This window comes from Crotalus tigris, unplaced genomic scaffold (genome assembly GCF_016545835.1).
Source record: "Crotalus tigris isolate CLP2741 ecotype Arizona unplaced genomic scaffold, ASM1654583v1 scf7180000024167.7108832, whole genome shotgun sequence".
Lineage (NCBI taxonomy): Eukaryota > Metazoa > Chordata > Lepidosauria > Squamata > Viperidae > Crotalus > Crotalus tigris.
In genome coordinates, this window is record NW_024100417.1 from 2,804,302 (window position 1) to 2,832,220 (window position 27,919).

The 27,919-nt window shown below is 37.7% G+C and overlaps 1 protein-coding gene across 3 annotated transcripts; it reads right to left on the minus strand.

Moving 5' to 3' along the window:
- Window positions 1-71: 71 nt before the first annotated feature.
- On the minus strand, window positions 72-27,720 carry EPS8L3 (EPS8 like 3). Of its 3 annotated transcripts, none has more exons than XM_039323140.1 (20): window positions 27,318-27,720; window positions 26,322-26,420; window positions 25,950-26,014; window positions 21,583-21,647; window positions 19,807-19,965; window positions 19,368-19,517; window positions 18,121-18,197; window positions 17,896-18,011; window positions 16,981-17,072; window positions 16,240-16,357; window positions 14,561-14,628; window positions 11,310-11,384; window positions 9,816-9,964; window positions 9,348-9,450; window positions 8,623-8,654; window positions 7,355-7,448; window positions 4,821-4,943; window positions 3,994-4,079; window positions 3,251-3,383; window positions 72-1,356 (listed from the first exon to the last, which is right to left on the minus strand). In XM_039323140.1, the coding sequence occupies exons 2-20, from the start codon at window positions 26,345-26,347 to the stop codon at window positions 1,354-1,356; spliced, it is 1,734 nt and encodes a 577-aa protein (XP_039179074.1). In that variant the 5' UTR covers window positions 26,348-26,420; window positions 27,318-27,720; the 3' UTR covers window positions 72-1,353. The 3 variants fall into 3 exon arrangements, with proteins under 3 accessions (XP_039179074.1, XP_039179072.1, XP_039179075.1); XM_039323138.1 differs by having other exon boundaries at window positions 26,322-26,361; window positions 27,318-27,717; XM_039323141.1 differs by having other exon boundaries at window positions 14,561-14,625; window positions 26,322-26,361; window positions 27,318-27,705.
- Window positions 27,721-27,919: the final 199 nt, after the last annotated feature.

Consider the following 27,919-nt stretch of genomic DNA (forward strand, 5'->3'; position numbering starts at 1 on the left):
TTTATTTCATGTGTGCTCAAAGCTGATTGCCTATTGGCCTTTTGCTAAATGAGAACAGCACAGAAGAAATATAAAAGGCTACTAATTTTATTTTCCATTGCATATAAGAAATAGTTAAATAAGCTCGATTAAACAAAATAACAATAAGTTAGATTAACATTAGCAACATCTGAAAACTATGCATTCTGATTTTGCTTCAAGTATGTTAATGGAAATTGAATCATGAGTCAACTGTCCAATATTTTTTGCAAACCCAAAATTTACAAGCTATCAAATCCTGGGAGTAATCTCACATGAATACATGTGCACAGTTTGGAATTAATTGAAACATAGTTACTTGCATAGAAGAGAGGTTCATTGATTATTTTTTTTAGCAATCACTTCATTTTTCTATCCAACTTCTCTCCATCATTTTATAGCATGAATCAGTGAAAATATTTCTGAACTGACAAATGGACAAATTACAAAGTAAACCTAATATACTCATAATATATTCACAACATACTCATAAAATGGTATATCTGAACCAGTAAATACATAGAATCATTTTCTCCATTTCTAATTAGAGGTATGAAAGAGCATCAGAAGGAATGAGCAATCTGAGTCTTCTATTTCTTGCCGTAAACTATATTTGTAAATAATGATGAAAGTTGGAAACTAAATAAATACACTTTTTAAGACATTATCCAAAAAGAATCTGGTTATCTGTAAGTAGCTCTAATATGGTTGGGGTGAGGATGAAAATAATTGTCTGGTTTGTTGGAGCCTTTTCATTACGTGGATAATCTGCCAATCCTTGGGGAAAGATCAATTATTGTTTTCCGAATCTGTTAATGTGTGTCTTAACTACAAACTTGGGGATGGAATACCTATTAATATAATATAATCTTTTACACTTTTAATCTTTTGTCCCCTATTCCAATTATCGTCACTTGGAGAAGGTAGAGTACTTCCAAATCAGATTCATTATTCAGAACATCCTGGCTTCCCCAAAGTTATCGTTAAAGTTCTAAGATCTAAAAGATCCATTTAAGATTCCATCCTTCATAGCTATTTTCTTGATATAGTCTTTTTTTTTACACTCAAACATTACAGCCCTTTACGTATGTTCCTGAGATCATTCAAAAATGGTAAGCATGTTACCTGTTACAGCATTTACAGAAGCATCTTAAAGCCCTCTTAAAGGCTATTCTTAAACACGGCAATTACAAACTAATTGGAAATCAGTGGACTGAAGGTTACCATGCAGCTAATAACATTTTCAATGAGTTGTGCCATTAATCCAGTGATGATGTCTTCAAAATAAATGATGGAATGGGTTAGGAGATCTGCAAAAGCTAATGCTGAGGACCATTACTGTGAAAAGAAGTACAGAGATCAAACCCTAACTTAGATAAACTAGCCATTTAAAAAAAAATACACCGACTTAATGGAAAATTGCAATGGGGTATGATTAATTTCGCCTTGGTATTATGTGAGTTCAAAATTCACTATTCTGCAATCCATGGTTTATAGCTTAACTCATATCCCTTGAAGAGCTCAGGATCGAATTGTATGGAAGTAAGTATACAGTACTTTTATCCTCAGCAATGTTGTAGTGGGTGTGCTTAATACTGTAAGGCCATTCAGTAAATTTCAAACAGAAGTGAGCACCCTAAATTCTACCTACCAATATTGGCTAGTGTTTTTGTTGCTTTGCACATGAAAGAGCTTTATCAGTATTCCCAAAAAATATATTGTATCACTTTTTTCCCAAGATAAATAGTTGGCTCGGAAGAATACTATACTGTATATGCTTCTTCGTGAGAACAATGAAAGGGTTATCTTTGGAGAAATAGGTTAACATTTTACAGCACATTTTTATGCTATAATTATTTAGACAGAAGTATCCTTGACAGGAAATACAACAGCACCCCAGATTACAAAATGCCTTAAGGTTGGATTCAAGCCGCCTCGCTTCTCTTCTGTTTAACAGTCTTTGTCTTGCAACAGTCTGCTTATAAAGCATTGTGAGCAGAATATTACTGTTTGCTCCCTTGTGCTTATGCCATTTTTCCTTCACAATACTATCATATGAATTTATGATATTAAAAGTAAGATGCTGGAAAATTCATGGTAAAAATGATCCAGTCTTAACTTATGGACTTGGTGTGACTATCTCATGATTTGCATGATTACACATCCAGATTTCCTTATAGATGAAGTAAACATATGTGCTAATTGATCACATATTCCCTAGCTAGATAATCATGTAACAAGGAATAAGGAGTGACCTATTAGTGTAGAATCCACTGTCTGTATGTGCTGACGCCATACCATCTTTGTAGTCATCTGTGAATGGTTAAATCAAACTTCTTTACCCTGTTTCTGTTTCTGCAACACCAGTCCCTGGTGGCCTTTTACAAGGTCATGAAGATGTGCTTGTGTTCCTGGGCACATATGCTGGATTGTCAGAACTTTTACTGTATATGGTTATTTTAATTGCTGCTTGTTTAGTTTTTATCATAGGTGCTGGTAAAGTACTTAATTTTTGTTACTTTTTTGAACTGCTGCTAACTATCCAGAATCACTATGGTGAGATGTATGGCTACATAAATTGATACCAATAAAAGAAGCATATTTGTAGCTTAGGGTTGAAATGAGGAGTCTTTGTGTTCTCTGAGCATGTTTTCTTGCAGATGTTTTATTATCCAAATTAGGTAACATTATTCTAGTAATATTCTAATAATGATGGTGTCGCCTAGTTTGGATAATGAAACTTTGGCAAGAAAACAACCAAGATCAGAGAGCTTCAAGGCCCCCTCATAAATTGAATGAATGAATGAATGAATGATAAATAAATAAATAAATCCATCTATCTCTCCATCTATCCATCCATCCATCCATCCTACTGTTCTGTGGGGGAAGCAGGAACCATGTACTTATATTAAGGCAGACCTCCGGTCCTTTCAATTTTTTTCCATCAAAATGCTCTCAGAAAGAGTCCATCCTCATTGGTCTCATCTGCCCAAAACCCTGGTGGACTTAAGAGCCCAAGTCCTTTGTCAAAGGGCAGCTCCTGCCTACAATGTCTGATTAAAATCCAGAACAGTCTGACAACTAATGTTTTGTTCCTTCCTTCAATGGTGTCATTGAAAAAGAGAAGATTGAACTCCAATCAAAGCTACATTGACAATATGACAACATGCCTTTCAGCAAATTGGAAAGCCATGAGACTGATTCAGCGGTCAAGATTTAGACATTGTCTTACCTGCAGTGGGGATTTAACTCCTGCAAGCATTGAAAAGACTTTTCTTCCCTCTTCTGGGCAGACCATTTTCAGTTCTTCTTGGCTCAATGACAGTAGATGTCTACCATTTAAGCCGCCAAGGGTTTTAACTGTGCTGTTGAAATAACCAAAAGATACATATATAATCAAATTAATCATCCTTGAGGAATGCCGAAGAAGAAAAGGGGGTTGGACCGGATTCTCTATGCTTTGTTTATTGGGCCATGCTACAGTGCATCTTTTCTGTTGGTGTTGAAAATAGACTATCTGGGTTTCTCAATCATTATTTCCAACATTCTCTGTAGTTAGCATTGAAAATTGCTGAATGACTGAGAACTGGAACATGGCCCTCCTGGTTCTGACACTTGATCTGTGAGCTTGTGCAATCTGGTATTTCCTGTATAAGTTAGTGTTATCATACTCTCCTTGCTCTATTTTTGCTTAAAAGCAAATTTACATTTGTAGTTTCTGTAAACTATCAGCACCTAGAATTATGTCTCCAGTTTGACATCTCTGGTCATAGTGATAGTATGATTGATGCGATTAGTAGCTGCAGCACATTTGCAGGAATGTTAAGTGTCAAGGGACTAAACAGAGTTAAAAGTGAAGAAAAAGTTTACTACTCTACACAATTTTTCATCTCATGGACATCAAGCATTAGAATAACCAAATCAGCCATGACTGGAATCAGATTTTATTGGACTATTTATTAAAATAAAACCTACATCTTGGAAAAACCTTTTGACCGGAGCCAAACTGTGACTTCTGCTGGTGAGGAACTTGGCTGGAGATCAGTGAAACCTGTTGAAACCTGAATACAGAGAAAAAACATGATTCATAGGAAAAAGAGAATATTAATTGCTCAAGCTTTAAAAGCCTATCTAATTAAAAATAAGTGTAATTACAGTCAATAAGTTTCAACAACTGGGCTTGAAGATCTGAGTTTTTCCTTCCAGTTCTCAGTGGGTAATGTATGTGAAAGTATAATTAATACAAATTTATAGTAATCTAAATAACTAAGTGCTGCTGCTAGATGCTTCAATTGTGTTATCTATTTCTAGCATAATGACTCAGTTCCATACTTACACATTGGTACAGCAGATTGAGAATGTATGCTTTCACTAAATACCCATTTAATTTCTAGCTTTAATTCTGTGATGCCTCCCCAAAACCTAAACATTTGGGTGAGACTTCTTGCTATTCATCCTCCATAAATTTGCAGCTAACTTTATGACATAATCAGAATTCAGGATAGTTCATAATCTGGATATTAAGAAGAATTCAATGGGTGGACTTCCAATGAGATATAGCCAATGAGAGCAGTTCTGTCTGAAGAAAACTAAACAGCTGGTTCCAACAAAGTATGCAGAGATGCCCCTTTCTCAGAGAACATATACTTTTTCTGATTTTGTATCACATTGCCAATAGATAGCTGCTCCCTAGATATGTTTTAATTTTATATAGAAGGGGAGGAGTGATTATGTAAAATAACACCTAGCATTAGGCATCTGTTTCTGCAATGCAACATGATGCAACAGAAAATTGTACTTACTTGCTCTGGATTATGTTCTTGAGATGTTGTCTGATCCTTAGATTCCAGAATATTATTAGGAATATAGCCTTTCTCCCCCATGGCATTTCTGGCAAGCCACCATCTTTTTCTTTGGTCCAAAATCTAAAAAATAGGAGAGTTCAATAAAACAAAATAACAGAATAACAGAGTTGGAAGGGACCTTGGAGGTCTTCTAGTCCAACCCCCTGTTCAGGCAGGAAACCCTATATCATTTCAGACAAATGGTTGTCCAATCTCTTCTTTAAAACTTCCAGTGTTGGAGCATCCACAACTTCTGGAGGTAAGTCATTCCACTGATTAACTGTTGTAACTGTCCAGAAATTTCTCCTTAGTTCTAGGTTGTTTCTCTCCTTGATTAGTTTCCATCCATTGCTTCTTTTCCTACCTTTAGATGCTTTAAGGAATAGGTTGACTCCTTCTTCTTTATGGTAACCCCTTAGATATTGGAACACTGCTGTCATATCACTCTTAGTCCTTCTTTTCATTAAACTAGAAAAACCCAATTGGAGCAATCATTTTTTATATCAGACATGTCAAACGTGTGACATCGCGCAATGTATCGGGACGGTTTTGCCATTGCCGGTAATGGGGTGGGCATGGCTTCCAGATGATGCGTCCGGCTTGCAGGCTGGCAGTTTGACACCCCTGCTTTATATGTTTTCACCTCCAATCCCATAGTCATCTTTGCTGCTCTTCTCTATATTCTTTCTAGAGTCTCAACATCTTTTTTATATCATCTCAACCAAAACTGGATGCAGTATTTGAAGTGTGGCCTTACCAAGGCATTATAGAATAGTATTAACACTTCATGTGATCTTGATTCTATCCTTCTGACAATGCAGCCTAGCACTGTGTTGGCTTTTTGGCAGGTGCAGCACCCAGCTGGCTCATATTTAAGTGATTGTCCACTAGGACTCCAAGATCCCTCTCACAGTTGCTACTATTGAGCCAGGTACCACCTATACCAGTGGTGGCGAACCTATGGCACGCGTGCCAGAGGCGGCACTCAAAGCCCTCTCTGTGGGCACGCTCACCCTGCCCCGGAGATGGCAACTGTCCCTCTTCAACCAGCCGCCCACTAACTTGCCGAGATCCCACATGGCTGGCCTCTGTATGCAGGGGCCGATGGTGTCAGGCAGCAGCCGCCCCGGCCCTTGCCTCACCTTGCCCTGTGACAATGGCACCCCCGCCCTGCCTTGCCTTGCCTCGCCTCACCCCACAGGACGAGTCTCCTGCCCACTGCCCCACCTGCCAGAGACCCCCCGGATCTCCCCCAACTCTGCCCGGCACCCACAGGTGTCCCTCCCCACAAACAACATTGAGGTGATCACGGCCATCTTGGCCACACCCACTCAATCTGCCATGACCACCACAGCCACGCCCATCCAGTGGGCCACGCCCACCTGGCACTCCGGCAATAAATAGGTGGGTTTTGGGTTGCAGTTTGGGAACTTGGTCTCTAAAAGGTTCGCCATCACTGACCTATACTATTCCTGTGTATTTGGTTGTTTTTTTTTTTTTTTGCCTAAATGCAGAACCTTACTTTTTTCACCATTGAATTTCATATTTTATTGCTGTCGTTGCTGTAGGCTGCCTAAAAGAGTGACTGTGTATGCTTTCTAAATAAATACATAAATAAAGATGATTCCTATGTCATTAGTACAAGTTCAGAACAACTAGTGTATTGCCAAGTTTCATGATGCATGGCAGTAAACATTAAGAAAATGTTATAGGGAATGTTTGGCAAAGTTATGTGCTATTGCAAAGAGGTTATTACCAGTTGGGGAAAAGGTTATAAAGAAAAGTTTGGGTAAAAGGCATCCTAAGGTCTATTGTAGTCCACACAACTTAAAGTTGCCAAGTTTGAAAATCATTGGTCTGCATTGTTCTTTTCAGATTCTAGTTCAAAAGCCTGTGATAATCATTTGCAGCACTGATGACTTCTACACAAAGATGGCTATTCAAGACTTCAGTTCTGATTTTATTTAATGATTTGAACTAGCTAGAAGCCACTGTTTTCTAGTAAGAATTATTATTAAAACTATCTTCTCCTTTTTGGTTCTTACTTGTTTGGTCTTTTATACCACTTAGAACAAAATACTCTGGTATAATTTACTCTCTTTCCTAGTCATGATTGGGCTGCAATAGCTTTAACTGCTTTGATGGTGTTTATGTAAAGAAGCAAAATAGCTTTTGATCCCATACACTTCAGGAAGACTAAAAAAGCAGCTTTGCTAGTGATGTGCACTGTACTTGCCAAGAGATCAATCTACTAAAGCAGTGGTTCTCAACCTGTGGGTCGGGACCCCATTTGGGGTCGAACGACCATTTCATGGGGGTCGCCAAACCATGCTGTCCACCATTTTGTTCCCTTTTCCCTAGCTGTCCTACTCCCTCTTATTGGTGGCCACACCCACTTGGGGGTCACCACAACATGGGGAACTGTATTATGGGGTCACGGCATTAGAAAGGTTGAGAACCACTGTACTAAAGGAACAAAGTTTCAGTCTTACCTCTAGAAAGTCTCCTTTTCTTACAGTGAGCTCTTGGGAATTCCGTGCATGGAAATCACATATGGCTTGCATGAGTTGGGCAGGACTGGAGGCCCTGAAGAGGAAACAAAATTGCTCTTGAGAACAAAAATCTGGGAGATGAGCAGCCTGTTCTGCCTTCTTCCTTGTTTATGTAAAAGATTCCCTTGAAAAGAGTTTGCCTCCTTGTTCTCTACATGGCCACATCCCTTGTGACGGAATGTCTACTAGATTCTGCAAACGTGGGCCAAACACCTCAGTTGGGGTAAGCCTTTACAGCAGTGGTTCTCAACCTGTGGGTCGGGACCCCATTTGGGGTCAAATGACCATTTCACGGAGGTCGCCAAACCACGCTGTCTGCCATTTTTTTCCCTTTTCCCTAGCTGTCCTACTCCCTCTTATTGGTGGCCACACCCACTTGGGGGTCACCACAACATGGGGAACTGTATTATGGGGTCACGGCATTAGAAAGGTTAAGAACCACTGCTTTACAGGATTTGAGTAGCCTGACTCCCACTTCCCAAAGGCATCACACCTGGCAGCTGAGAACATTATGGAGCTCTTATGCCCCAAAGCAGCTCTAGCAATAGGGTTCCGATAGACAGGACCCTATTTCTTCATTTATGCCAATTTCAGAGAAGTAATCATGTTAATTTGTTTTAGCAAAAACCACAACATGGCATGCTAAAGATGAACGCACTGCTAAGTATGTTGAAGAACACATCATTTCAGTACAATTCAAAAGTATTGTATCTTGTTCTGTTTTTGTGGTATTTTTGTATTGTGGTATTTTTGCACTGATTTTTGTTCTTAAATATTTTAAACAATTGTAAACCACCTAGAGTTGCTGGGAGCTGGGTAACATATATATTCAATTTATTATTATTGATCACATAATCAGCCAGGTGCTTAGACATTTTTGTCCACATCCCCAAAGACCTACAATAGAATAGGCAGGTGTTGTTTGATGGTGTTAAAGGTGTCCTCCTTCTCCTTCTGTGAAAGTTGTGTCCAGAATACTTTTGTCAGAATTTTAACTACTCTCTAATTCTTAATTGTATTTATTCCATTGTAACCTGAGTAAGTCTGCATGGAATGCAATTTCTAAAGTAAATTTGGTGCGTGGAAATTCTATCTGTCTGCCATTTTCTATTGGAGTCAAAATAATGTCTATGTGGTCACATAGGTAAGTTTCATTCCCCAGGAATATTTCCTGTATATCCACTAAAACGTCTGGTAAGAGAACATACCCATCTGAAGAATAATTCTGGGTTCCATTTGCCTATAAGAAAATAATACAGCTTACTTTAAGTGAAATTAATCATAAGTACACATTAAACAATGTTTTAATAAATGAATGGCTTCAAACATACGCAAAGACAATAGTCCTGCTATTTGCTTACATGTTTAAACTACATAGGAATCCACTGTATTGGCAGTAGCAATAAAATTCTATCTGCTGGAGAATTGCATTGTTAGTAATGTATTTGTATGTGACAGCAGACTTTGCATTTTGATGGTAAGGTAAGCTTTTTCTTTGCAATTGCTAATTGACCTACTGATTTGCAAATTATAGCAGCCTGGTTTTTTCCAAATACGTTGCAGTTCAGCTCCCATAAGGCCTAGGCAGCAATATTTATGCTGCATTCATGACTATCTTCTATCCCAAGATACTGGAAGTTGCATTTCTTATCTGTAGGCACCATTTACCGAACAGCTGAATTGTAAAAATGGACAGAAATATAATGATTTGCTACATGAGTATTGCCATGAGAATTAACATTGCCCTTGAACAATATATGAAACTGTAAAAAAATCAGGTTATTTGAGATGACACTTTGTATAGAGCAGGCAAGATACAACTTTTGCTTCATAAGCTCATGGCCAGGCATCTGCTCTCCATATCATGGCTGTCTCTTATACTGATTTTACTTCTGCTCTGCCTGTGTTTGTTTGCCATTCATGAGTGACTCACCTGAGCCATATCACTAGGTCTCCAAGTAGACCTGGGAGGCACCCATCCATCTGAAAATGTGGGGATATAGGGAGGGAAGGATTGTCCCTTTGGAAATTCTTCCCTGTGAGTAGGAAGAAAACTTATTGAGTAATAAAAATGTGGATCAAGCTACAATAGATCCAGATCATCAAAAGTGTTTCCTTCAGAATTTCTATTACAAATCCACTTGAATGACAGGGTTACTGAAAATTATACAGTGAACAAAATGCAGGGATAACCTGGATTAACAAGGATAATTTCAATGAAGAAGAATCCTGCTAGATTTGGCCAAAAATCCATTTTGCTTTCTTTGATATTGGCTCTGCATGATGTCAATGGAATGGCTCTGGCTATAGTGTGCTATGCAATGGCTGGCATTCTGGTTTGACCTAGTTTCTTATCACATTGAAGAAGCAAACTAATTGCGCAAGGCTTGACAACTCTTACCTAGTTTGATTCCAAGCAGTTCCCAAATTCTTCCAAATAATCTGCTCATCATAATTCAAGGAGCGCCTGAGCAAATTAATAGCTGCAGGTGTCAGCAATGGTAAAACTACTGTAGAGGCCAGATTCATCCTGGGACATCTGGACAAAATCTGAGAATGAGTGAGAATACATATGATTCAGGGAATGCAACATGACCATGTGATCAAGCCTCCGAGGACAGAAAGGCTTGCAAGTGGAAGTCACAAGGTTTATTGTTGACTTTCTTATGGTCCAGGTTTTGATTCACTGAATGCTTCTAAAGAGAGATAAAGTTCTTATTGCTTAACATTCAAAAGACACAGTATAGCTATACTTTTTTCTGTATATTGGAATTGTCTTTAGGAAAAGATATTGTGTTTAGGAAGGAAAAAGATAAAAGAGTAAGAAATGCAGTATGGTTAGAAATGGAGCATGAAGTTATCTGGATTATTTCTTGTATTCCGTGAATAAGGCAGAGCAATTCCTAAGCCACACCCTGCCTGGAACCATCTACACCAGGGGTGTCAAACTGCTGGCCCGCAGGCTGGATGCGTCATGGCGAAACCAAGCCCACCCATTGCCGGCAATGGAAAAAAAGTCGCGATACGTTGCGACACGTCACACGACATTGCGAGTTTGACACCCCTGATCTACACAGACATGAGAAAAGTGATTTCCATTTGTGTCTTCTTTTGCCTTCAGAGAGTTCTGATGTGTCAGGAAACTTCTTAGCATCTGGTCTTTGATAACAGCTGTTTGGCATTTGTCATCTGTAGAAAATGAGGTATAAACAATGCTGGGAAACATTCAGGACATTTGCATTTTGGTTCTGAATATTAGAAAATATGGTTGCTAGAGCATAGAGAATACCTATCCGAATTCTGGGGTGCCTAATTGATTTAAAAAAAAAAAAAAAAACCCTCTCTCCCTATAACTACAGCCCAATATTATATGCACAAAGATGGAAAATCACAGAAATACCCACAATGGAGGAGTTGACTGTGAAGATGATACAACTTGCAGAAATGATGAAACTGAATTGTTTGATTAGTGACATTAGGCAGTAACTATGTTTATAAAAGATTGGAAACTTTTTATAGACTTTTTGCTGACAATGGACAAAAATAAACATTTGATCTCTGGATCTCTTGATTAAAAAAGCTGAATATGGGAAGAAAGGAATTATATTATGCAATTCTAAAGGGGAAGAAGTAATAAAAATTGTTTGCAATTGCTGCAAAGAAGATTGGAAGCTGCTTCTTAAATTTTTTTCTTCGTTTATCTGTACTGTTTCTAGCACGTTCTTTTTTTCTGTTTTCCTTTTACATATTTTTCTTGTTTATCTTTTAATGATGTAAAAGCTTTCAATAAGAAAAGTATAAAAAAATGCTCTTTATTTACAAATGAATCTTTAAAAAAAAAAAAAAGACAATCACCAGAAATCTCTGGAATTTCTTGCCTGACTGCTGTACTCACAGTTGTTAGAGTGGAGAAGATGAGTTTGGTCAATTCAGGAGCACTTGGCTGTTGTATGGTTTGGTCAAGCTTCCCCTGCAAAAAAACAAGCACAGTCCCATAATTATTATTTTTACAGTTTTGAAAAACCAATTCACAGATTGAAGAAGGAGGGAAGTAAACCATTAACTAGATCACATCAGGTTATGGGGTTATTTTTCTGCTTCAAGATAATGTTGAGTCCTGGCAATTGCCTAGACTACCTCTTGCAGTTTTCTTGGCAAAGGTTTGCCCTCACCTTCTTTCTTGGGGGAGGGGGGGAAGAGAGAGAGATTGAGAGATTGAGAGATTGAGATAGAGATAGAGAGATAGAGAGATAGATAGATAGATAGAGAGAGAGAGAGAGACCCAAGTTGATGAGTGAATTGATGATTAATTTATTTATGAATTCTAAGGCAGGGCTAGAATTCATGGTCTCCCAGTTTTTAGTTTTAATGCCTTAATCACAACACCACTTAAGTAATATTCATTTTAGCTTAATTTAAACAAAGGATGGCACTAAATGATTTTCCCAAACTTGATGCTTTCCAAATGGCTATACAGATTGGGAATTCTGGAAATCTTGATGCCAGCCATTAGGAAGATGCAAGAATGGAGAAGGAAGTTGTGCTAGTTTGATTAGATTCTGGGCGTGGAACCGACAATGTTCTGTCTTGATGTTGGCAAAGAATTTGACCTAATAATCGTATTGAACTTGCTTAGTTAGCTAATGTTTAGTTCCCTTCTCAAAGAAAAACATGTAGAGTGGATTAAGAATTAAACTGGGTGTGGGAAGCATATTCTGGACCAATACTTGGCTCTGGCCAGGACTCTGATTCTTCTAAAAGAGAAACAGAGGCAGGACTTATCGTCGTCCTTGGCTGGAGAGTGTCCTAGTCACATATTGTGCCATGCCATCACATATTTTGGTTTAACACAGCATTTCTCAACATTTTTTTTCACCTGCAGCCCTCTTTCAACCTTGTTTTCCTCCTGTAGTTCCCCTGTCCAAGTCCCATTGTTGAACAGTAATTGATGCATTTTCTGGCATCTACAAGACAGTATTTGCAGTACACACACTTTGCTTTTCTATGGCCCCATCAGCACAAGCTGTGCCCCACACTACATGTTTTTTTTCACCTGTGACCACCTTAAAATATCCTAGGTGCCTACAGGACCACCGATCCTCGGTTGAGAACTGTGATTTAATAAACAGTATGAACATAATTTGTAAACCAGGGTTTCTTGTGTACTTGTTGTGTGATACTTTTAACAAACCATCAATAAGCAAAACAAAATGGATTAGTATGATGTGCGACTCCAGCTAGTGAGTAATTACTGGGAACTTGGTCTCCTCTCCCCATCATCAACAACACAATTTCAATTATTAGTTGGGGTTGCAGCATCTGGGGGAAGGGATGTTGGATGCTGCTAGGGCCCAGAGAACCAAGAGAGGCTGGGAACGGCTTCTTTCCTTTTTCTAGCAAGGGAATCAGCAAAAAAAAAAAAAAAAAAAATGAACTTCCCCTTAACTGGAAGAAAATGCCATTTTCAAGGGTTGTTCATCTTAGTCTCCATTCTTCAGCTCTTTTTCCTCCATTCCCCTTTTCTTCGTTCAGGAAGATCAGTTAACACAAAGATTAGGCTTACACAACACGTCAACCCATAATTAACTGCATAATGGCTGTCAAATCAGTTGTATTTCTTGCCCAACATATTGAACCGTTAATAAAACATATCAGCTAGATCTGGACAACAAATTAAAATAATCTCAGCTTAGTCCAGTTTATGACACAGCTCTAGCTTTGGTATTGTTACCAGTAATTTCTTTTCTCCTTCCATTTTTTTTAGTAATAGAAACTTAATATTGTATACATGAACAAAGAAAGGGGAAATCTTAACCCTCTCCCTTCTGTTCATTTCTCGAGACCTGCATCCAGCCATTTTAGCTGTCTATGAGAAAAAAGCGAACAGGTAGAACAGTGGTTCTCAACCTGTGGGTCGGGACCCCATTTGGGGTCGAATGACCATTTCACGGGGGTCGCCAAACAACGCAGTCCGCCATTTCCCCCCCCCTTTTCCTTAGCTGTGCTACTCCCTTTTATTCTATTGATTTTTGAAAGCCAATAGAATAGACTCTCTTGAATAGAGTCTAATTCTATTGGCTTTCAAAAGCCAATAGGAATTGTCCAGGCTGTGTCTGCCCTGCTGAGCCCGCCAAAAGTCTCATTCTGCAAACGGTGCTGCACCAGTTGAGTAGTCCTCGACTTACGACCGGTTGGGGGGTCACGGCATTAAAAAGGTTGAGAACCACTGAGGTAGAATGAGATAATTTAGATGTGAACAATCAAAACTGGAAAAAATTATGGTGCCCCAACCTTGTGGAAGAACACAGCAATGGTAGTTATGAAATAAAGAAATTGGAGGAAATGACAGGAAATAAAGGTCATGTCACATTTAGGGTCTTAAGATCAAATTACAGGAGATAAAAAAATATTAGAAAATTAATTTAGTGAGTGACTTTTTGCAATAGATACCAGCAAAAGAATTGATCTGTTTATGGATCATAGGAAAGGGTGAAGATAATGTTTAGGAGCCTTTACTAATCCAGATTGTTCAAGTTGTTTTCACTGGGGAATAATTCTAGTGGTGCATGCTGGGAGATTGGGAAAAGGGTCTGTTCCAAATTACACAGAGTGTCAGTCTGGATACTTTCCCCATCTTGTTTATCAGGTCTATTTGCAATCATAGCTTTCTGAAAAGCATAACCTTTATTTGGCCTTCCAATAAAGCCAGATCTGTATCATTTGTGCATCATGCTTGAAAGCATAAATGTGCCTAGAATTTTAATTGCGATTTAATTGAGACTTTCTTTGGGAAACATTTTTCATCTGAAAAACTGGATTAAATATCAACAAGCACATACAGTACATTTAGATACTCCACACAATTATATCTGGTGAATATATAGGTACATTTATAATCTTTCTCTAGTTTCCTAATTTCTTATTTGACTACCATGATTTTTCAATTAGTTAAAATATTCCTAAATTAATTCAACAGTGGCAATAAACAGCTACAACTAAACAGAATGGAGCTCTTTGTGCTGCTGCCCCAGATATTTTGTGCTGTGGAATTCCTGAAGAGGAGTTCTTTTCGTAAGAAATGTAGCCAACTACCGTATATTGGCAATAGAGAAATTTCTGCCAAGGTCAAACAAGTTGCAAACCTACCAGCAAATTGAAACTGTACTTGACCTTCTGGAAGCATTCTCCAAATTCAGATTCTGAGGGCTGTGCTGCTGAATCAGAGAGAAACATTAGCAAACTAATCTAGAAAATAAAAGAAAATCAGGCTATAGACAGGTATCTCCACATACAGGACATTCAGGTCTGATAGTGGTTGCACACTATCAGACCTGAATGTTACACACACACACACACAAACACAGAAAGAGAGGGGGGAACAAACACATTTGCAATCCAATTAAGTCAAAATAATCAAAATATAATGTTAAATAATTTAATTCCAACTTTCTTACTTAGTTAAAAAGCAGTCTAAATTCGAAGATTTGCTATGGATGAATTCAGTGTAATATATAAAGCACACTTTTTATACACAAGAAAATTATATGAAACCCTATTTGATAAGATATACCATTGCAGCATTCAGAGAAACAAAACCATCGGATTTAAATTGTATGGATCTAGAATATAATCTGGATATTTTGTGTGGACTTTTCAGTAAAAAAAATGAACTTCTGTTTATGGTTTTGATAATTAGATAGGATATATTATTAAAAAAAGAGTCAGGATATATCCTCAGAGGGAGAGGGAGAGAGAGAAAGAGGGAGAAAGAGAGTGGTCTGTTTATAATTGTACTTATAACAGCTGTAAAAATATTGGAAGCCTCTTTTTATATTTTTTTTCTTCCTTTTCTATTTTTCTGTTACTCTTTTTCTTTAGTTTTTTTCCCCCTCTTTTGCTTTATTTCAGTTTGTTAGTCTTATTCTTGTGTTTAAAATTTTTTGATACAATTGTTTAAAGTTTTCAATAAAATTATATAGTAAATTGTATGGATCTAGAACACAATCAGTATTCAGATATGGAATTGATGATCTAAAAATATAGAACTTATCATTAAAGTATGTCTCCATAACAGAGGATTGATGCACAGTCAATAGAACACCAATGTCTTATAAGTGAACTAGGAAATCTTAAGTGATGATGGGATACAAAAATGTGATCACGGATTGTATAATAATATTCAGGAAATTGAAAAACCAAACGGGCTGTATATAACTCCAAAATGATATCTCAAAAATAGGGAGAACTGATGATAATAGGGCAAATGAATTTCACTCTAGAACACACATCTATGTTGGCTCTTAAATTAAACCTTCTCTAGTGTGAGATGATTAGGATTTACCAGGCAAAAGAGTTTGAGATTATGGTAGAAAATCAAAGCCATGATTGAATGAATGAATGGAATGAATGAATGAATGGAATGGATGAATGAATGAGGCAAAATCTATAATTAAGGAAGGAACCCAATTTCCAGGATTGTAGTGTCCTAGGAATTCGGTAATTCAGTAAAAATGATTGGCAGTAGAATTGTTCCCGACTAAATGCATATCCTATTCAAAATCCACTACCCACTATGAAGTTTGGAATAAAGAGTTTTTAGCATATTTCATATTGCTTGTTCCTTCCTTGTATCATTTCTCTCTTGTTCAGAATACTCTGAAAAGAGACTGTTCCTTAGAACTGTGCGAAGCTTCAATTCAGAGACTTGAGTCAAAGATAATTTGGATCAGAATAAGTTTATCCTCCCTCCCCCTTCTATTTTCCAGGAGACCATGGAAATTTAGAAATTTACAATTGCCCACTTGCCGCTGCTTTGGCAGTGTTACCTTGATTGCTATCACTTTCTTTTTTCTTTTTCTTTTTCTTCTTCTCACTCATGGGGGTGTTCTTTTGTACTTTTCTTGCAAAGGATTCTATATCATCTAGAACATGGTTCAGGATCTCCTGTTCGCAACAGAGGAACAAAAACCCAATTCAAATACTGTATTATTGAAAGCTTTTGGGGGGAAACCACTAACAGTGTACATTTTTCCTGCCATTCAGAGATTTAGCACTGAGATTATGCTTTCAACTTGGTGATGGTTTAATTTATTTCACTTGGTTCCTTGTCCAGATCTGGGAAAAAACACTCATAAAGAAGCAAACTTAATTAGCTGTACAGAGACATTTTCTATTGTTTAAATGTTATTGATCTCCAGATCAAAGAATCTCTTATTCTGGCTTGTAATCCTGGCTTCTGGCTAAACATCTTCTTAGATCTTTCTTAGAAGTGATGCTTCATGATTACAATCTCTGTTCATCAAAACAATTAAATTCAGACTTTGTACCAACCACAATAGCTCCATTACTCAAACAGGAGATTTCTAGTTGGGTTTGGACTAAAATTCACATACTCTCCAGACGATATGATTAATCTAAGGAGTTGGGGAGTTCTAATCCCAAATAAATTAGGAGATATATTCTACAACCCAGTTTTCCAAACTATGCAGTTTTCTTGCCCTACCTGTTTAGATAACAACATCCTGCTCTCCAGTTGCTACCCTCTAGATAGAGAAATACATACTTACAATTTCTATATATTTATCATGCATCGGGGAGAGTTTTGCATCTTCTTGATGTGTTTCATACTTCTGCTGCCAGTCCAATTGCTGTTCACCTTCTACAATTTTCAATAATCAGAATAAATAATGCCCCAGCTAGCTGACTTCCCATTTCAATTCCTTGCCCCAATGTGTGTACCCCAGTTGCTTCTAAAGATACCAAGGGTGAAAGAGATAGCTGTTATCACATAATGAATGGCTATCACTTAACACTGAATGCCTTATAATGGAAGCAGTGAAAATTCATTTCTAGCTACTGCTACGGTACTAAATCTTGGCTTCTAGATCCTAGGCTAAATCTAGAAGAATACCCAAATTGCAATGTTGAATGTTTTTTTATCTAACTTTCCATTCCCTGATTTGGCTTTTGACTGAATAGAAGCATCTCTTTCTGAATTAAGCTTGAATTTCTTTGTCCTTATCTTACCCATCATTGACAATGGATTTCCACCGGTTCCCTGATTTTTTTTAAAGGGAATATATTACATATTACTGGAGGCTATCAATTTACTGGTGACACTAAATCTGATCTTTCCAGAACATCTATCCCAATAATTTCATGCATATATTGAAAAGCACTGGAAGATAAGATAGAATATTGAGGAAAACTACAAGCAAATGGCCTATTGTTGAGCAATAGGCCTTGAAGCACTAGACTACAGGGCTACTGTATTCACCATTCAGAGCATCCAAAATTGGAAACAGTTCAAGAACAATTCAAGCCTATTATATATCTACCCCATGTAAATAAACTAATTCTCTCCTTTGGTCATATTTCCATGTGCTGTAAATTATGACAATAGACACTCCCTCCCTCCATCATTTTCCTTTATGTCTTCCATTAGCAGGCAACATTCCAGCAAAAAGGAATTATATAGTTACCACTGAATTCTGTGTAGTGTGGTTCCATGTCCCAAGGAGAATCCTGAGGAATTTGTTTGGTGTTGCCTTTCTGAGATGCTCTGCTCTGCTCATTCAACATGTTCTCCAAGTTCAACCTAAATTATAATAATAAACTTACATCATCATCATGATCATGTCTTGAGGTAACCAATAAAGCATTTGCAATAGAAAGTTAATATTGAAGATGTCCAACTCTTCTGTTACCTGAGCATATCATGATTCTGACGTTCAGTTTTCCATTCCTCAATAGCTTTCTGAATTTTCACTTTCAACAAGTCAGCCTAAAAGAAAGAAGAAGCAATTTTCAGGTCTCTCTGGATTCAGACCTACTTTAAACTGGAATGGCTACTGTTACTGTCTGATACAAATTGTTCTCCATCACTATGACTATAAAAAAGATGTTGAGATTCTAGAGAAGAGCAACAAAGATGATTAGGGGACTGGAGGCTAAAACACATAAAGAACGGTTGCTGGAATTGGATATGTCTAGTTTAATGAAAAGAAGGACTAGGGATGACATGATAGTAGTGTTCCAATATCTCAGGGGCTGCCACAAAGAAAAGGGGGTCAACCTATTCTCCAAAACACTTGAAGGCAGGACAAGAAGCAATGGATGGAAACTAATCAAGAAGAGAAGCAACCTAGAGCTAAGGAGAAATTTCCTGACAGTTAGAACAATTAACCAGTGGAGCAACTTGCCTCCAGAAGTTGTGGGTGCTCCAACACTGGAAGTTTTAAAGAAGAGGTTGGACAACTATTTGTCTGAATGGTTTCCTATACCATTTCTTTCACAGAAATGAGCAGGGGGCTGGACTAGAAGACCCCCAAGATTCCTTCCAACTCTGTTATTTTGTTATTCTGTACTATCCTATGGCAACAGAAGCACTGCAGAACGTTTCCTTTGACTAACCTTTTGATAATTATGCAGGATGTACTACTCATACCTGAGCAAATTATTTCCCACTCCTATAAGATAATAAGGGGCTAATTTTGTTTTGCTATTCACCTTATGTTAAACACTAGGAAGAGAGTATGCATTAGGACTTGGACTATGGAAGCTTCCTCACACGTTTATTAAAATCTGACAATCAGTGTCTTGCTGCCAGTGGGGAACAATTTCCTAACTCTCCTAGTGCCATAGATCCAAATGAGGTTTGCTAGGACTGGTATTTTTTTAAAGCAAAGGTGTCAATTTCAGGTATATTGTATGTGATTATGGATTTCAGAGGAACCTGCAGTTTGTCTTTAGGCCGGAGGTCCCCAACCTTTTGGGCACCAGGGACCAGTTCCATGGAGAGAGATTTTTCCATGGACCAGAGGGTGAGTGGTTTTGTGTGCTGCCTGCATCTCACAGATGGGATTTTGCTTGTTTGTGTGGACTGGTTGCTGGACCCCTGCTCTAGGCCACTTTCAAATCTGTCCCCTCCAAATTAAGGACATGCTGTAATTACCCCAATCTGCTCGCATTGAAAGAGCAAGATACTAGTTTTCTGCTGGTTCAGTTCTTTCACAGAAATGGCCAAGATGGAGTTGTAAATACAACAGTTAAGGATGGAGACACATTCCTGGATATCTTCCAAGGAATAGCAGTCCAGCTCTTCCTGTAGGCAAAAACAAACAAACACACAGGATGTAGTAGAAAGAACCATGCTGTCGCCTTCCTGGTCTGAAGAAAAGAACACAACTTTCTATGCCAGCAATCCATGAGGGACATGAGCAGACAGTAGTTCCTTGACATTCCTTGGCATTTTAAATGTCTTATTTAATAGCAGTATCATGGCCACTGTTCAGATATTTAGCCTTAGATGTCCCAGGTACCCATCCCAGCTTGTAAGAAAATATGGTAATGCAAATTGGGTGTGAAATAAAGTATACAGAAGCTTTGTTTACCTCAGCTTCTATGTCCGTCAGCAACAATTTGTTCTCCTTGATCTGCAAAAGCATGTCTTGGCCCCACACTTGGCTTTGGGCATCCATCACCTTGAGTCGCTCAATACAATTCTCTACATTGTTGATTTCTTTGCCATCAATAGTACAAGTCAAAAGATGCTGTGGATCAAATATGGACTTTGGTTCTTTAGTGCATAATCTGAGTGTAAATGTAACTGTTATGAAAGGATCAGTCCATAAGAGACACTAGGAAGTACTGTAAGGAAGGGCCATCTGTGCTGCATATATAACATATGCTATTAACTTTAATTGGTTCAGTATATTAAACAGCAACATCTTTCAAATGATTAATTTATGGTGGGAATTTTGTTCAACAAATGCAAAGTATAACTCATTAAACTAGGTCGATAATCATTAATTACATAACGGTTTAATATTTAAAAGTAATTTAGAATTGTTATGTTACTGTAAGAAAGAATGGAAAAAAACATTAAACATTAAAGGTAGGGAAATTAATATTCCATCTATAGGAAAACACTTCTAAATTTATCTGATTAAAATTCAGGTGATCAATCAGTTAAATATTAATCACTGAAAGGAGATAAACTTTTAATGCTGAAATTCAAAATAACTTCCTGTCAGAAGAAGAGGCCCCAGTCTCTTGCAGATATTCAGACCAATGTGTACCAGGAGAAGTGAGTTCCCACCTGCAGCTGTATGTATGCAACATGCTTAACCAGGCTAATTACACGTGGCTGCATTCATCCAACATAAAGCTCAGATGGGGTGTGGGGTATGGGGTTGAATAGCATGATTTGAAAACCAAGACTGTCTGGTTGGTTTGGGCTTCAGTATTTTATTCAAACAAAATGAACTAGTTCAGTCATCAAATTAATCATATTGTGTGAATACAGCCAATAATAAGGTTTGCCCTAATTTATCTTCATTCATCTGGATGTGTGAAGGCAATCTCTAAGCGTATAGGTGGTCCTCCACTTACTACTATTTGTTTAGTGCCTAAAGTTGTGATAGCACTCAAAAAAGTGACTCACAACCAGTTTTCACCCTCATGATCATTGCAACTTCCCAACATGATCAAAATTTGGCTGCTTGGCAGCCACCATATATTTACAAAAATTGCAGTATCGTGGCGTCATATGATCACCATTTCCAACATTTCCAACAAGCAACATCAATGGGGAAAGATGGATTCACTTAACAACTGCATGATTTACTTAAGGCCATTGTGATTTGCTTAATGACTATGGCAAAAAAGGTAATAAAATAGGGCCCAACTGACTTAACAACTGCGTCATTTAGCAACAGAAGCTTCTGTCTCAGTTGTGGTTGTAAATTGAAGACTACCTGTACAATGAAGGCTGTAAATTTACTAATTTATGAATGAATGGTAGATTGAAAATGTGTAAGTGAAGGATGTTATCTAATGCTGAGTTTCTGTTCTTCCCCGTTCTGTAAAATCAATTAAGAGGCTAGGACCAGAGAACTGGTAAAGAAAAAGTCACGGGAAGCACAGGATTATGGAATCCGACAAAATCTTGTCAAGCATCGTATTTAACTCTACGTGCAACGCAGGAAGCTCAGAATCAGAGCATTTTGAACCAATGGCCAGGTAATCTCTTCTTCAAGAAGATCAGCACAAAGGGACCCAAAATTCTTTCATCAAGCAATGGGTGAGGCTTATGTAGAGTCTAACAGATAAATTGCAACTGAACAGAATGATAGGGAACTTTCTGTGCTTCCAAAGGTTTTTCCTACCTCCACCCGATGCCGGACGTCATGCTCAGCCGTCATTATAGCTCTACTGTACTCTTTCCTTTGACCTGTGGAGGGGGGGGGGGGAAAGGCAGAATTCAACTCTAATTTTTGCTTTAAGTATTCATTAGGATGGCAATCAGATCATAGTTTATAGTGGGTACCACACAAATGATAACCCAAAGCCTCAGAGAAAGCTTATGTCCTGGAGGGCAGGGGAAGGCGGGGTTTGTTTCTACTTGTCTTGGCTTGTCCAGGACCGCTTTTTATGTGCCAATTAGATGGAATTAATAAGAGGAGGGGGTTGTTTCTTTTTACATCAGAGAAAATAACAGAAGCAAGTGGGGATGCCTGCATTCTCTAAAGTAGTTTATGCATAAGGGTCAGCTGATATTCCTCTCTCCAATGCAGAGTAAGAAAGTACATGGCATACGGCAGGGGTGTCAAACTGCCGGCCCATGGCAAAACCGTGCCCACCCCATTGCCGGCAATGGGAAAAAAAGTTGCGATATGTCACGTGACATTGCAAGTTTGACACCCCTGGCACAGGGCCTCGTTAGCTGAGGGACCACCTATTTCCCATATTATTTTCCTGGCTGCTCTGATTTGGCTAGGTTGGCATGCTTTGGGTACCTTTGATTAAACATTGCCATCTATTGGGATCTCAGAAGCACAGCTTCTCTGTTGCAGCACTTGCCCTGTGGAATGAGGTTCCCCCAAGAGATTCAAATGTCCCCACCACCACCATCCTGGTGCTTCAAAGGCCTCTTTTCCCAGACCTTTGGTAAGGAGGTTTGGCATCTCTTTTCTTCCATTTTTTTTTTGTCCCTATTTAGATTTGCTTTCTCTTTTTTTCCCTCTTGGTTTTGTGTTATTTTTGTGCTCTTCCCTTATTTTTAAATATTTTCAACAATTTATAAACCATCCAAAGTCAGATTTGGTAGTTAGGCAGCATATAAATAATAATAAATGCCTAGGCAAGTCATTAGATACACAGATGGAATAGTAGACTGGACTCAAGCAGAACTAAAAGTCCCAGATAGCAACATCAGAAAAATGACAATTAGCCAGTTTGCGGCGACTCTAGTCGTATGTAGAGACTTGTCTCCTCAGCGGCTAGCCTTCCCTCTGCCAGTCGACTCTTATACAGGTCGAAAGTTGCCCTGGAGGGTGCGACTTCCATCGAAGAGACTTCGGCTCAGGTAAGGAGGAGCGGCGGCTCCTCCAGCTGTCCAGGCAATCTCTGAGGGCCGACAGGGACGAAGATCAGCCAGTAAAATGGCTGATCACCCTGCTGCTTCAAACCGCAAGTCAAGAATATCTAAGCTTTAAGAGCCCCCATGGTGAATCCGTGTGAGATTTTTCCTTGTTACTCTCTCTACTTGACTTTGTTTTTTGCCTGTAAGAGCCTCGTTGGAATTATTTCCCTGGCTAGAGAAAGCAGCTTTGATATTTTTGGGAAAGAAAGCATTTTATAAGATTAAAATTTATTTGCATATTTTTTGGGATAAAGAAATCTCTCTCTTTTTTGTTCTGCTAAGGACTGTACTATTACTTGGTGTTGGGAGATTATTTCTTCTTTGACACTATACTTTTAAAGATAGAAATAAAGCAATGCTGTCTGGAAAAGATTCTTCTTTAACTTATTGAGGACATCTAGTGGCGAAAATTTATTATTGCATCTTCTGGTTATTTCTTTGAACTAAAACCAGACCTGACCTTCAAAGCATCTTTGGAAAAAGATAAGCTGAGCTGTGGGAATTGTGGGGGTGGATATAGATTAACTCTTACCAAATACAGACTCCACAAATAAAGCGAATAAACAAAACAAAAAACTATTACTAACTACTATCAAAATGGAGAATTTGCATTCACAATTAAATTATAAGCTTATATTGGAAAAGATACATGAGGTCACTACAGAAATTTGTAGCATGCTGAAAGAATCTACCTCAGAACTAAGATCTAGAAATTTCACTTCAAACATTCAAATGAATGACCAGACTACACTTGACTATTCTACAATCCAAATCATATTAGAGAAGGAATCAACTGAGATAAAAGACGAGCTTATTTTACCCTACAAACCTTTCATCTGTAACTCTGAGGAACAGAAGAAGCAAAGACTGAGATTTGAAACTATAAAGCAATGATATTTTAAAGAGGAGGAAAAACAGACGTCTGATGCAGAGGATGGGACTTTTATTTCTTCAAAGGCCATTCCAAGCAACAAAAATAGACTTACTGATTGAAAGGGAAGCGTGTTTATGGAAACCTATCTGGGATAGGAAAAAACCTAGAATTAGACTTAAAAGAGAAATGTAAAACTGTGTAATGGATTAAAAGGCAATACTGGATTTATGGATTGTTTTAAGGATTAAGATTCAGAACTAGAAGCAACTAAATATATATATATACAGGAGCGTGATTATTATAATAGATATTTTAAACAGATTAAGAATGTATTGGATTACTCATGTATCATTTGGGAGCTATGCGAAAATTATTATCCACTGGAATTGAAAAAATGATGACTGTTTAGATTGGGATGCTTTTAACAATTTATGGAATGTTTTAAATTACTTGGATGGATTTCTTGTATGACAACAAAGACTTGATAAGAAATGATAAGTTGGAGAAAATTTGAACTTTGTTTAATGAATATGAATGAATTAAGGTTTAATATTATTTTGTTATTTTAAAGAGATGGATTGACTTTGGGATTACATATATATAGGGCTGATCAATATTTTATTGCTATTAGAATATCTATTGTGTAGTAGAAGAAGAAATAAATGAATTTGGTGATAAAATGAGGGATGTGAGAGATTAAGAATTAGAACTGATAATTTTTTATTTTAAATTTAAATTATTGTAATTGTAAACTGATAAAGTTATAATACAGGTTTAATAGTGATGGAAATTTAAAATAGAAATGAAATATTTAAAGGTATTATGTTAACTGAGGGGAATAGAGAGGGGATAGTGAAATTTATTGAGTTGCGTTGTTTATATATATTTCTACTTTTGAATGTATGACCACCCAATCATCACAGTGAGTCCTGAGTATTTTTTTTTAAGAATTTTAAAAAAACCAATAAAATGTCTTAAAAAAAAAAGAAAAATGACAATGTATCGTGCCTTCATTCATGTAGCAACGCTGTCAGATTTTATTTACCAAGGAACAGAAGTGGGCATGGAATATTGCAAGTATATCAGATGGCTGAAGAAATAAAAAGGGAATTGGAAGAAGAACTGATATGACAGTGAAGAAGATGCACTAAAGCTAGCATACAATGAAAGCTTACTGAGTACTGGAGAGATCAAACTACCCTACAAGAAAGACCAAATTAAGAACAGAAAAGAGCCATGGCAAGGCAAAATATTAAAAATAGGAGACAAAACAGATAACAAGACCTGGCAATGGATAAAAGCAGGAAAGTTGAAGAAAGAGACAGAGGGATTAATTCTGGATGCTCAAGACCAAGCCTTAAGAACATACACATATAAAGGTCTGCCTTTATATTCAGAAGACAGAAGGCAGCCTCAGCAAAGAAGTTGAAGAAACAGTGGAGCACCTGCAAGAAGATCACACAGACTGACTGCAAACAATGGCATGACCAAGTAGCAACAATATTGCATTGGGATATTTGCAAGAAATACCATTTGCTTGCAATCAAGAACTGGTGGGACCACAAAACAGATAAAGCAGTACAAAATGAAGAAGCCAAAATGTTCTGAGACTTTAGAATTCAAGCAAACAAGCATCTGCCATATAACACTCCAAACTTAACAATTGTACATAAAAAAGACATAAAACATCAGGATAGTGGGTGTTGCAGTATCTGGAGACAACAGAATAGAGGAGAAAGAACGGGAGAAAATCATAACATACAAAGAACTGCAAACAGAAGTAGAACAACTGTGGCAAAAGAAAGCAAAGATAGTACCAATAGTAATAGATACGTTGGGTGCAGTTCCAAAACATCTGGGGCAAGACATGAACACCATCAGCACTGACAAATCACCCTTAGTCAATTGCAAAAGGCAGCTTTACTTGGGATAGCTTACATCCTAAATACTTTTAATACATCAAACAACATCTGCCTATCCCAGGTCCTAGGGAAGGACTTGATAGGTGGATAAAAATACCAGATCCAGTCTAAACGTCTAGTTGACAATATGACCACCACCACCACCACCATCATCATCATGTTCCCTCTAGGCTATTTCTTGGCATAAATACATAAATACTTGTACTCCTATACAAGAAAGTAGACAATGTGCAGATGATAGCTACAACTTCATTTTAGACCCCTAGGATGATTCCATCTGAATGATCTGGAAAGAAGAGAACAGGCTATCCTTACGGTAAATGGCTTTGCCACTTGGCCTGGACAAGCTATTGGCTCTGCCAAAATGAGTTCCAGTGTCACTGTGGAGAAAAGAAAACAAGGCACATGCATTTAATTGTTTTAAAGGTCTGCTATATACTCCCTTATATCTCAGTTATCCCCCCACTCCCTGCTCTGAATCAAGACTTTTATTAAGTCCCAATAATAAAAAATTGTGATTTTGAACAAAATGAAATGATCTGCTCTTGAGATGTGAGCTAAATCTCACTTAAAAATGTCTGTAATCAATAGCATCCAGATCTTTTTGATAAAGACTTTCTAGAATCTGTGCCTAGAGAATAGTTTGTTGTGGCAAATTCTCATTAAGATTGAAATATATAGACTTACTTGCAATGGCTGAAGTGATCTTCCATCCTGAGTTCAGATCCTACAAATTATATATATGCCTATTAAAATGTTTGCCAGTCGTATCCGCCAGCAGAGTTTCTAGCAGAGATGAATAGCCATATAAATTGGATTAATAAATTAATAAATAAATAAATAGTATTCAAGATCTGCATTTTAGCAAACATTTCTTCTATTGTGATTGAAGCATTATATTTCTTCTCAACATTCTAAATAGTCAGACCGTAACCCAAATTTAATCATAACTGTAAAGAATAGCACTTTTGCAGGGGTCTGGCAGCACAGTCAAATCATCTGACCTAGCCCTGGTCATTAATCTGACTGGTAGGAGGTCCCACACTTTGATGTTCCCAAACGTTTGGGCAAATGGCCTAGATTTTAACTGGAGATGCCAGAGATAGATTCCAGGAGCTCCTGTATGCAAAACCTGTTATTCCTACCAAGCTAAAAATCACAAGATAGTCATTCCCTTTGATAGGCAAAAAAACACCCACCAAGAAATTTGTTTTATATGCAGGTAATTTTAAAGCCTTCTTCACTGTATTTTCTACTAACACCAGCACATCTCTTTCCATGGCCTTTAATATTATTATGTCTTTCTACCTGAGATCTTCCACCCTTCTTAAATTATTGTAAAGAATAAAATTATTGTAAGATAAAGATATCTTCCGGTTGACTAGTTGGCTTTCTTCTCTGTGTTATGTATAGCCTTCTGTCAGGATTTTTTAAAATGCTTTTTAAAAACTTTGGCAAATTTCCTAATCTGGCCAATTGAAGTGGAATTCCCAGGTGATCTCCCTTCCGGTTACTAATCTAGGTTACCTGGCTGAGCTAACTAAGACTAGCCAAGATCCATTAAAGGTTATTGAAAAGATCAACATTCTTTGGCTCTACTTACGAACAAGTGAACTTGAGAAATCAGTGCTATTATTCTATCCACAAGAGGGGAGGGGAGTAGGATTTAATAAAGCAGCTTACCTTCTGAATTGTTGTGCTAACAGGTGGTCTGATAGAACAAACACAGGATTTCCCTTTGCTGAACACAGAATCAGGAAAAAGACTACAGAAAGACTTGTGCCTATGCCTAGAACATGGTTTCAAGTTCAGACTTCGCCCCTCTGTCCAAAGGAGCATTAATGCACAGAATAAAAGGAAGTGTTCAGAGAGTGACAGGACAAATAATAGGCATTAAAGTTTCGGTGCTGCATGACGCAGAAGCCACACCTCTGCCCTTTGGTCTCTTCTCTGCACAGATAAATCGTCCATCTCCTTGTGTGCTGATCCTACCCCAGCTCCTGGAGAGTGGCACAGCCCTTGTTCACAGAACTGACACTTGTTTGTGCCAGGGGCACTGCTGTTTTTATATAGTTTTATTTAAAATAATAATAATAAAAAAGATTGAAAACTAAAACAAATTGACACAAAGTTAAGAAAAATAAAATAAAAAAAAAAAACACCAAAGAGAAAGCTAAAAGGGCGAGAAAGGGAAAAAATAGGAAAGAAAGAAAAAGACACAAAGAAGTAGCTTCCAGTCTTGTTTACAGCATTTATAAGTACAATTATAAATTTCCCCTTGTACT

Bases quoted from the DNA above. Each gene is read 5' to 3' on its own strand.
- EPS8L3 (XM_039323140.1), bottom strand. From the start codon at position 26,347: ATGGAAGATCACTTCAGCCATTGCAA. The intron at 7,449-8,622 runs GTATGTTCTCTT...TTTCCTCTTCAG, and splicing joins CAGAATTATTCTTCAGATGG to GGCCTCCAGTCCTGCCCAAC. The intron at 3,384-3,993 runs GTAGGTTTTATT...TTATTTCAACAG, and splicing joins TCAAAAGGTTTTTCCAAGAT to CACAGTTAAAACCCTTGGCG.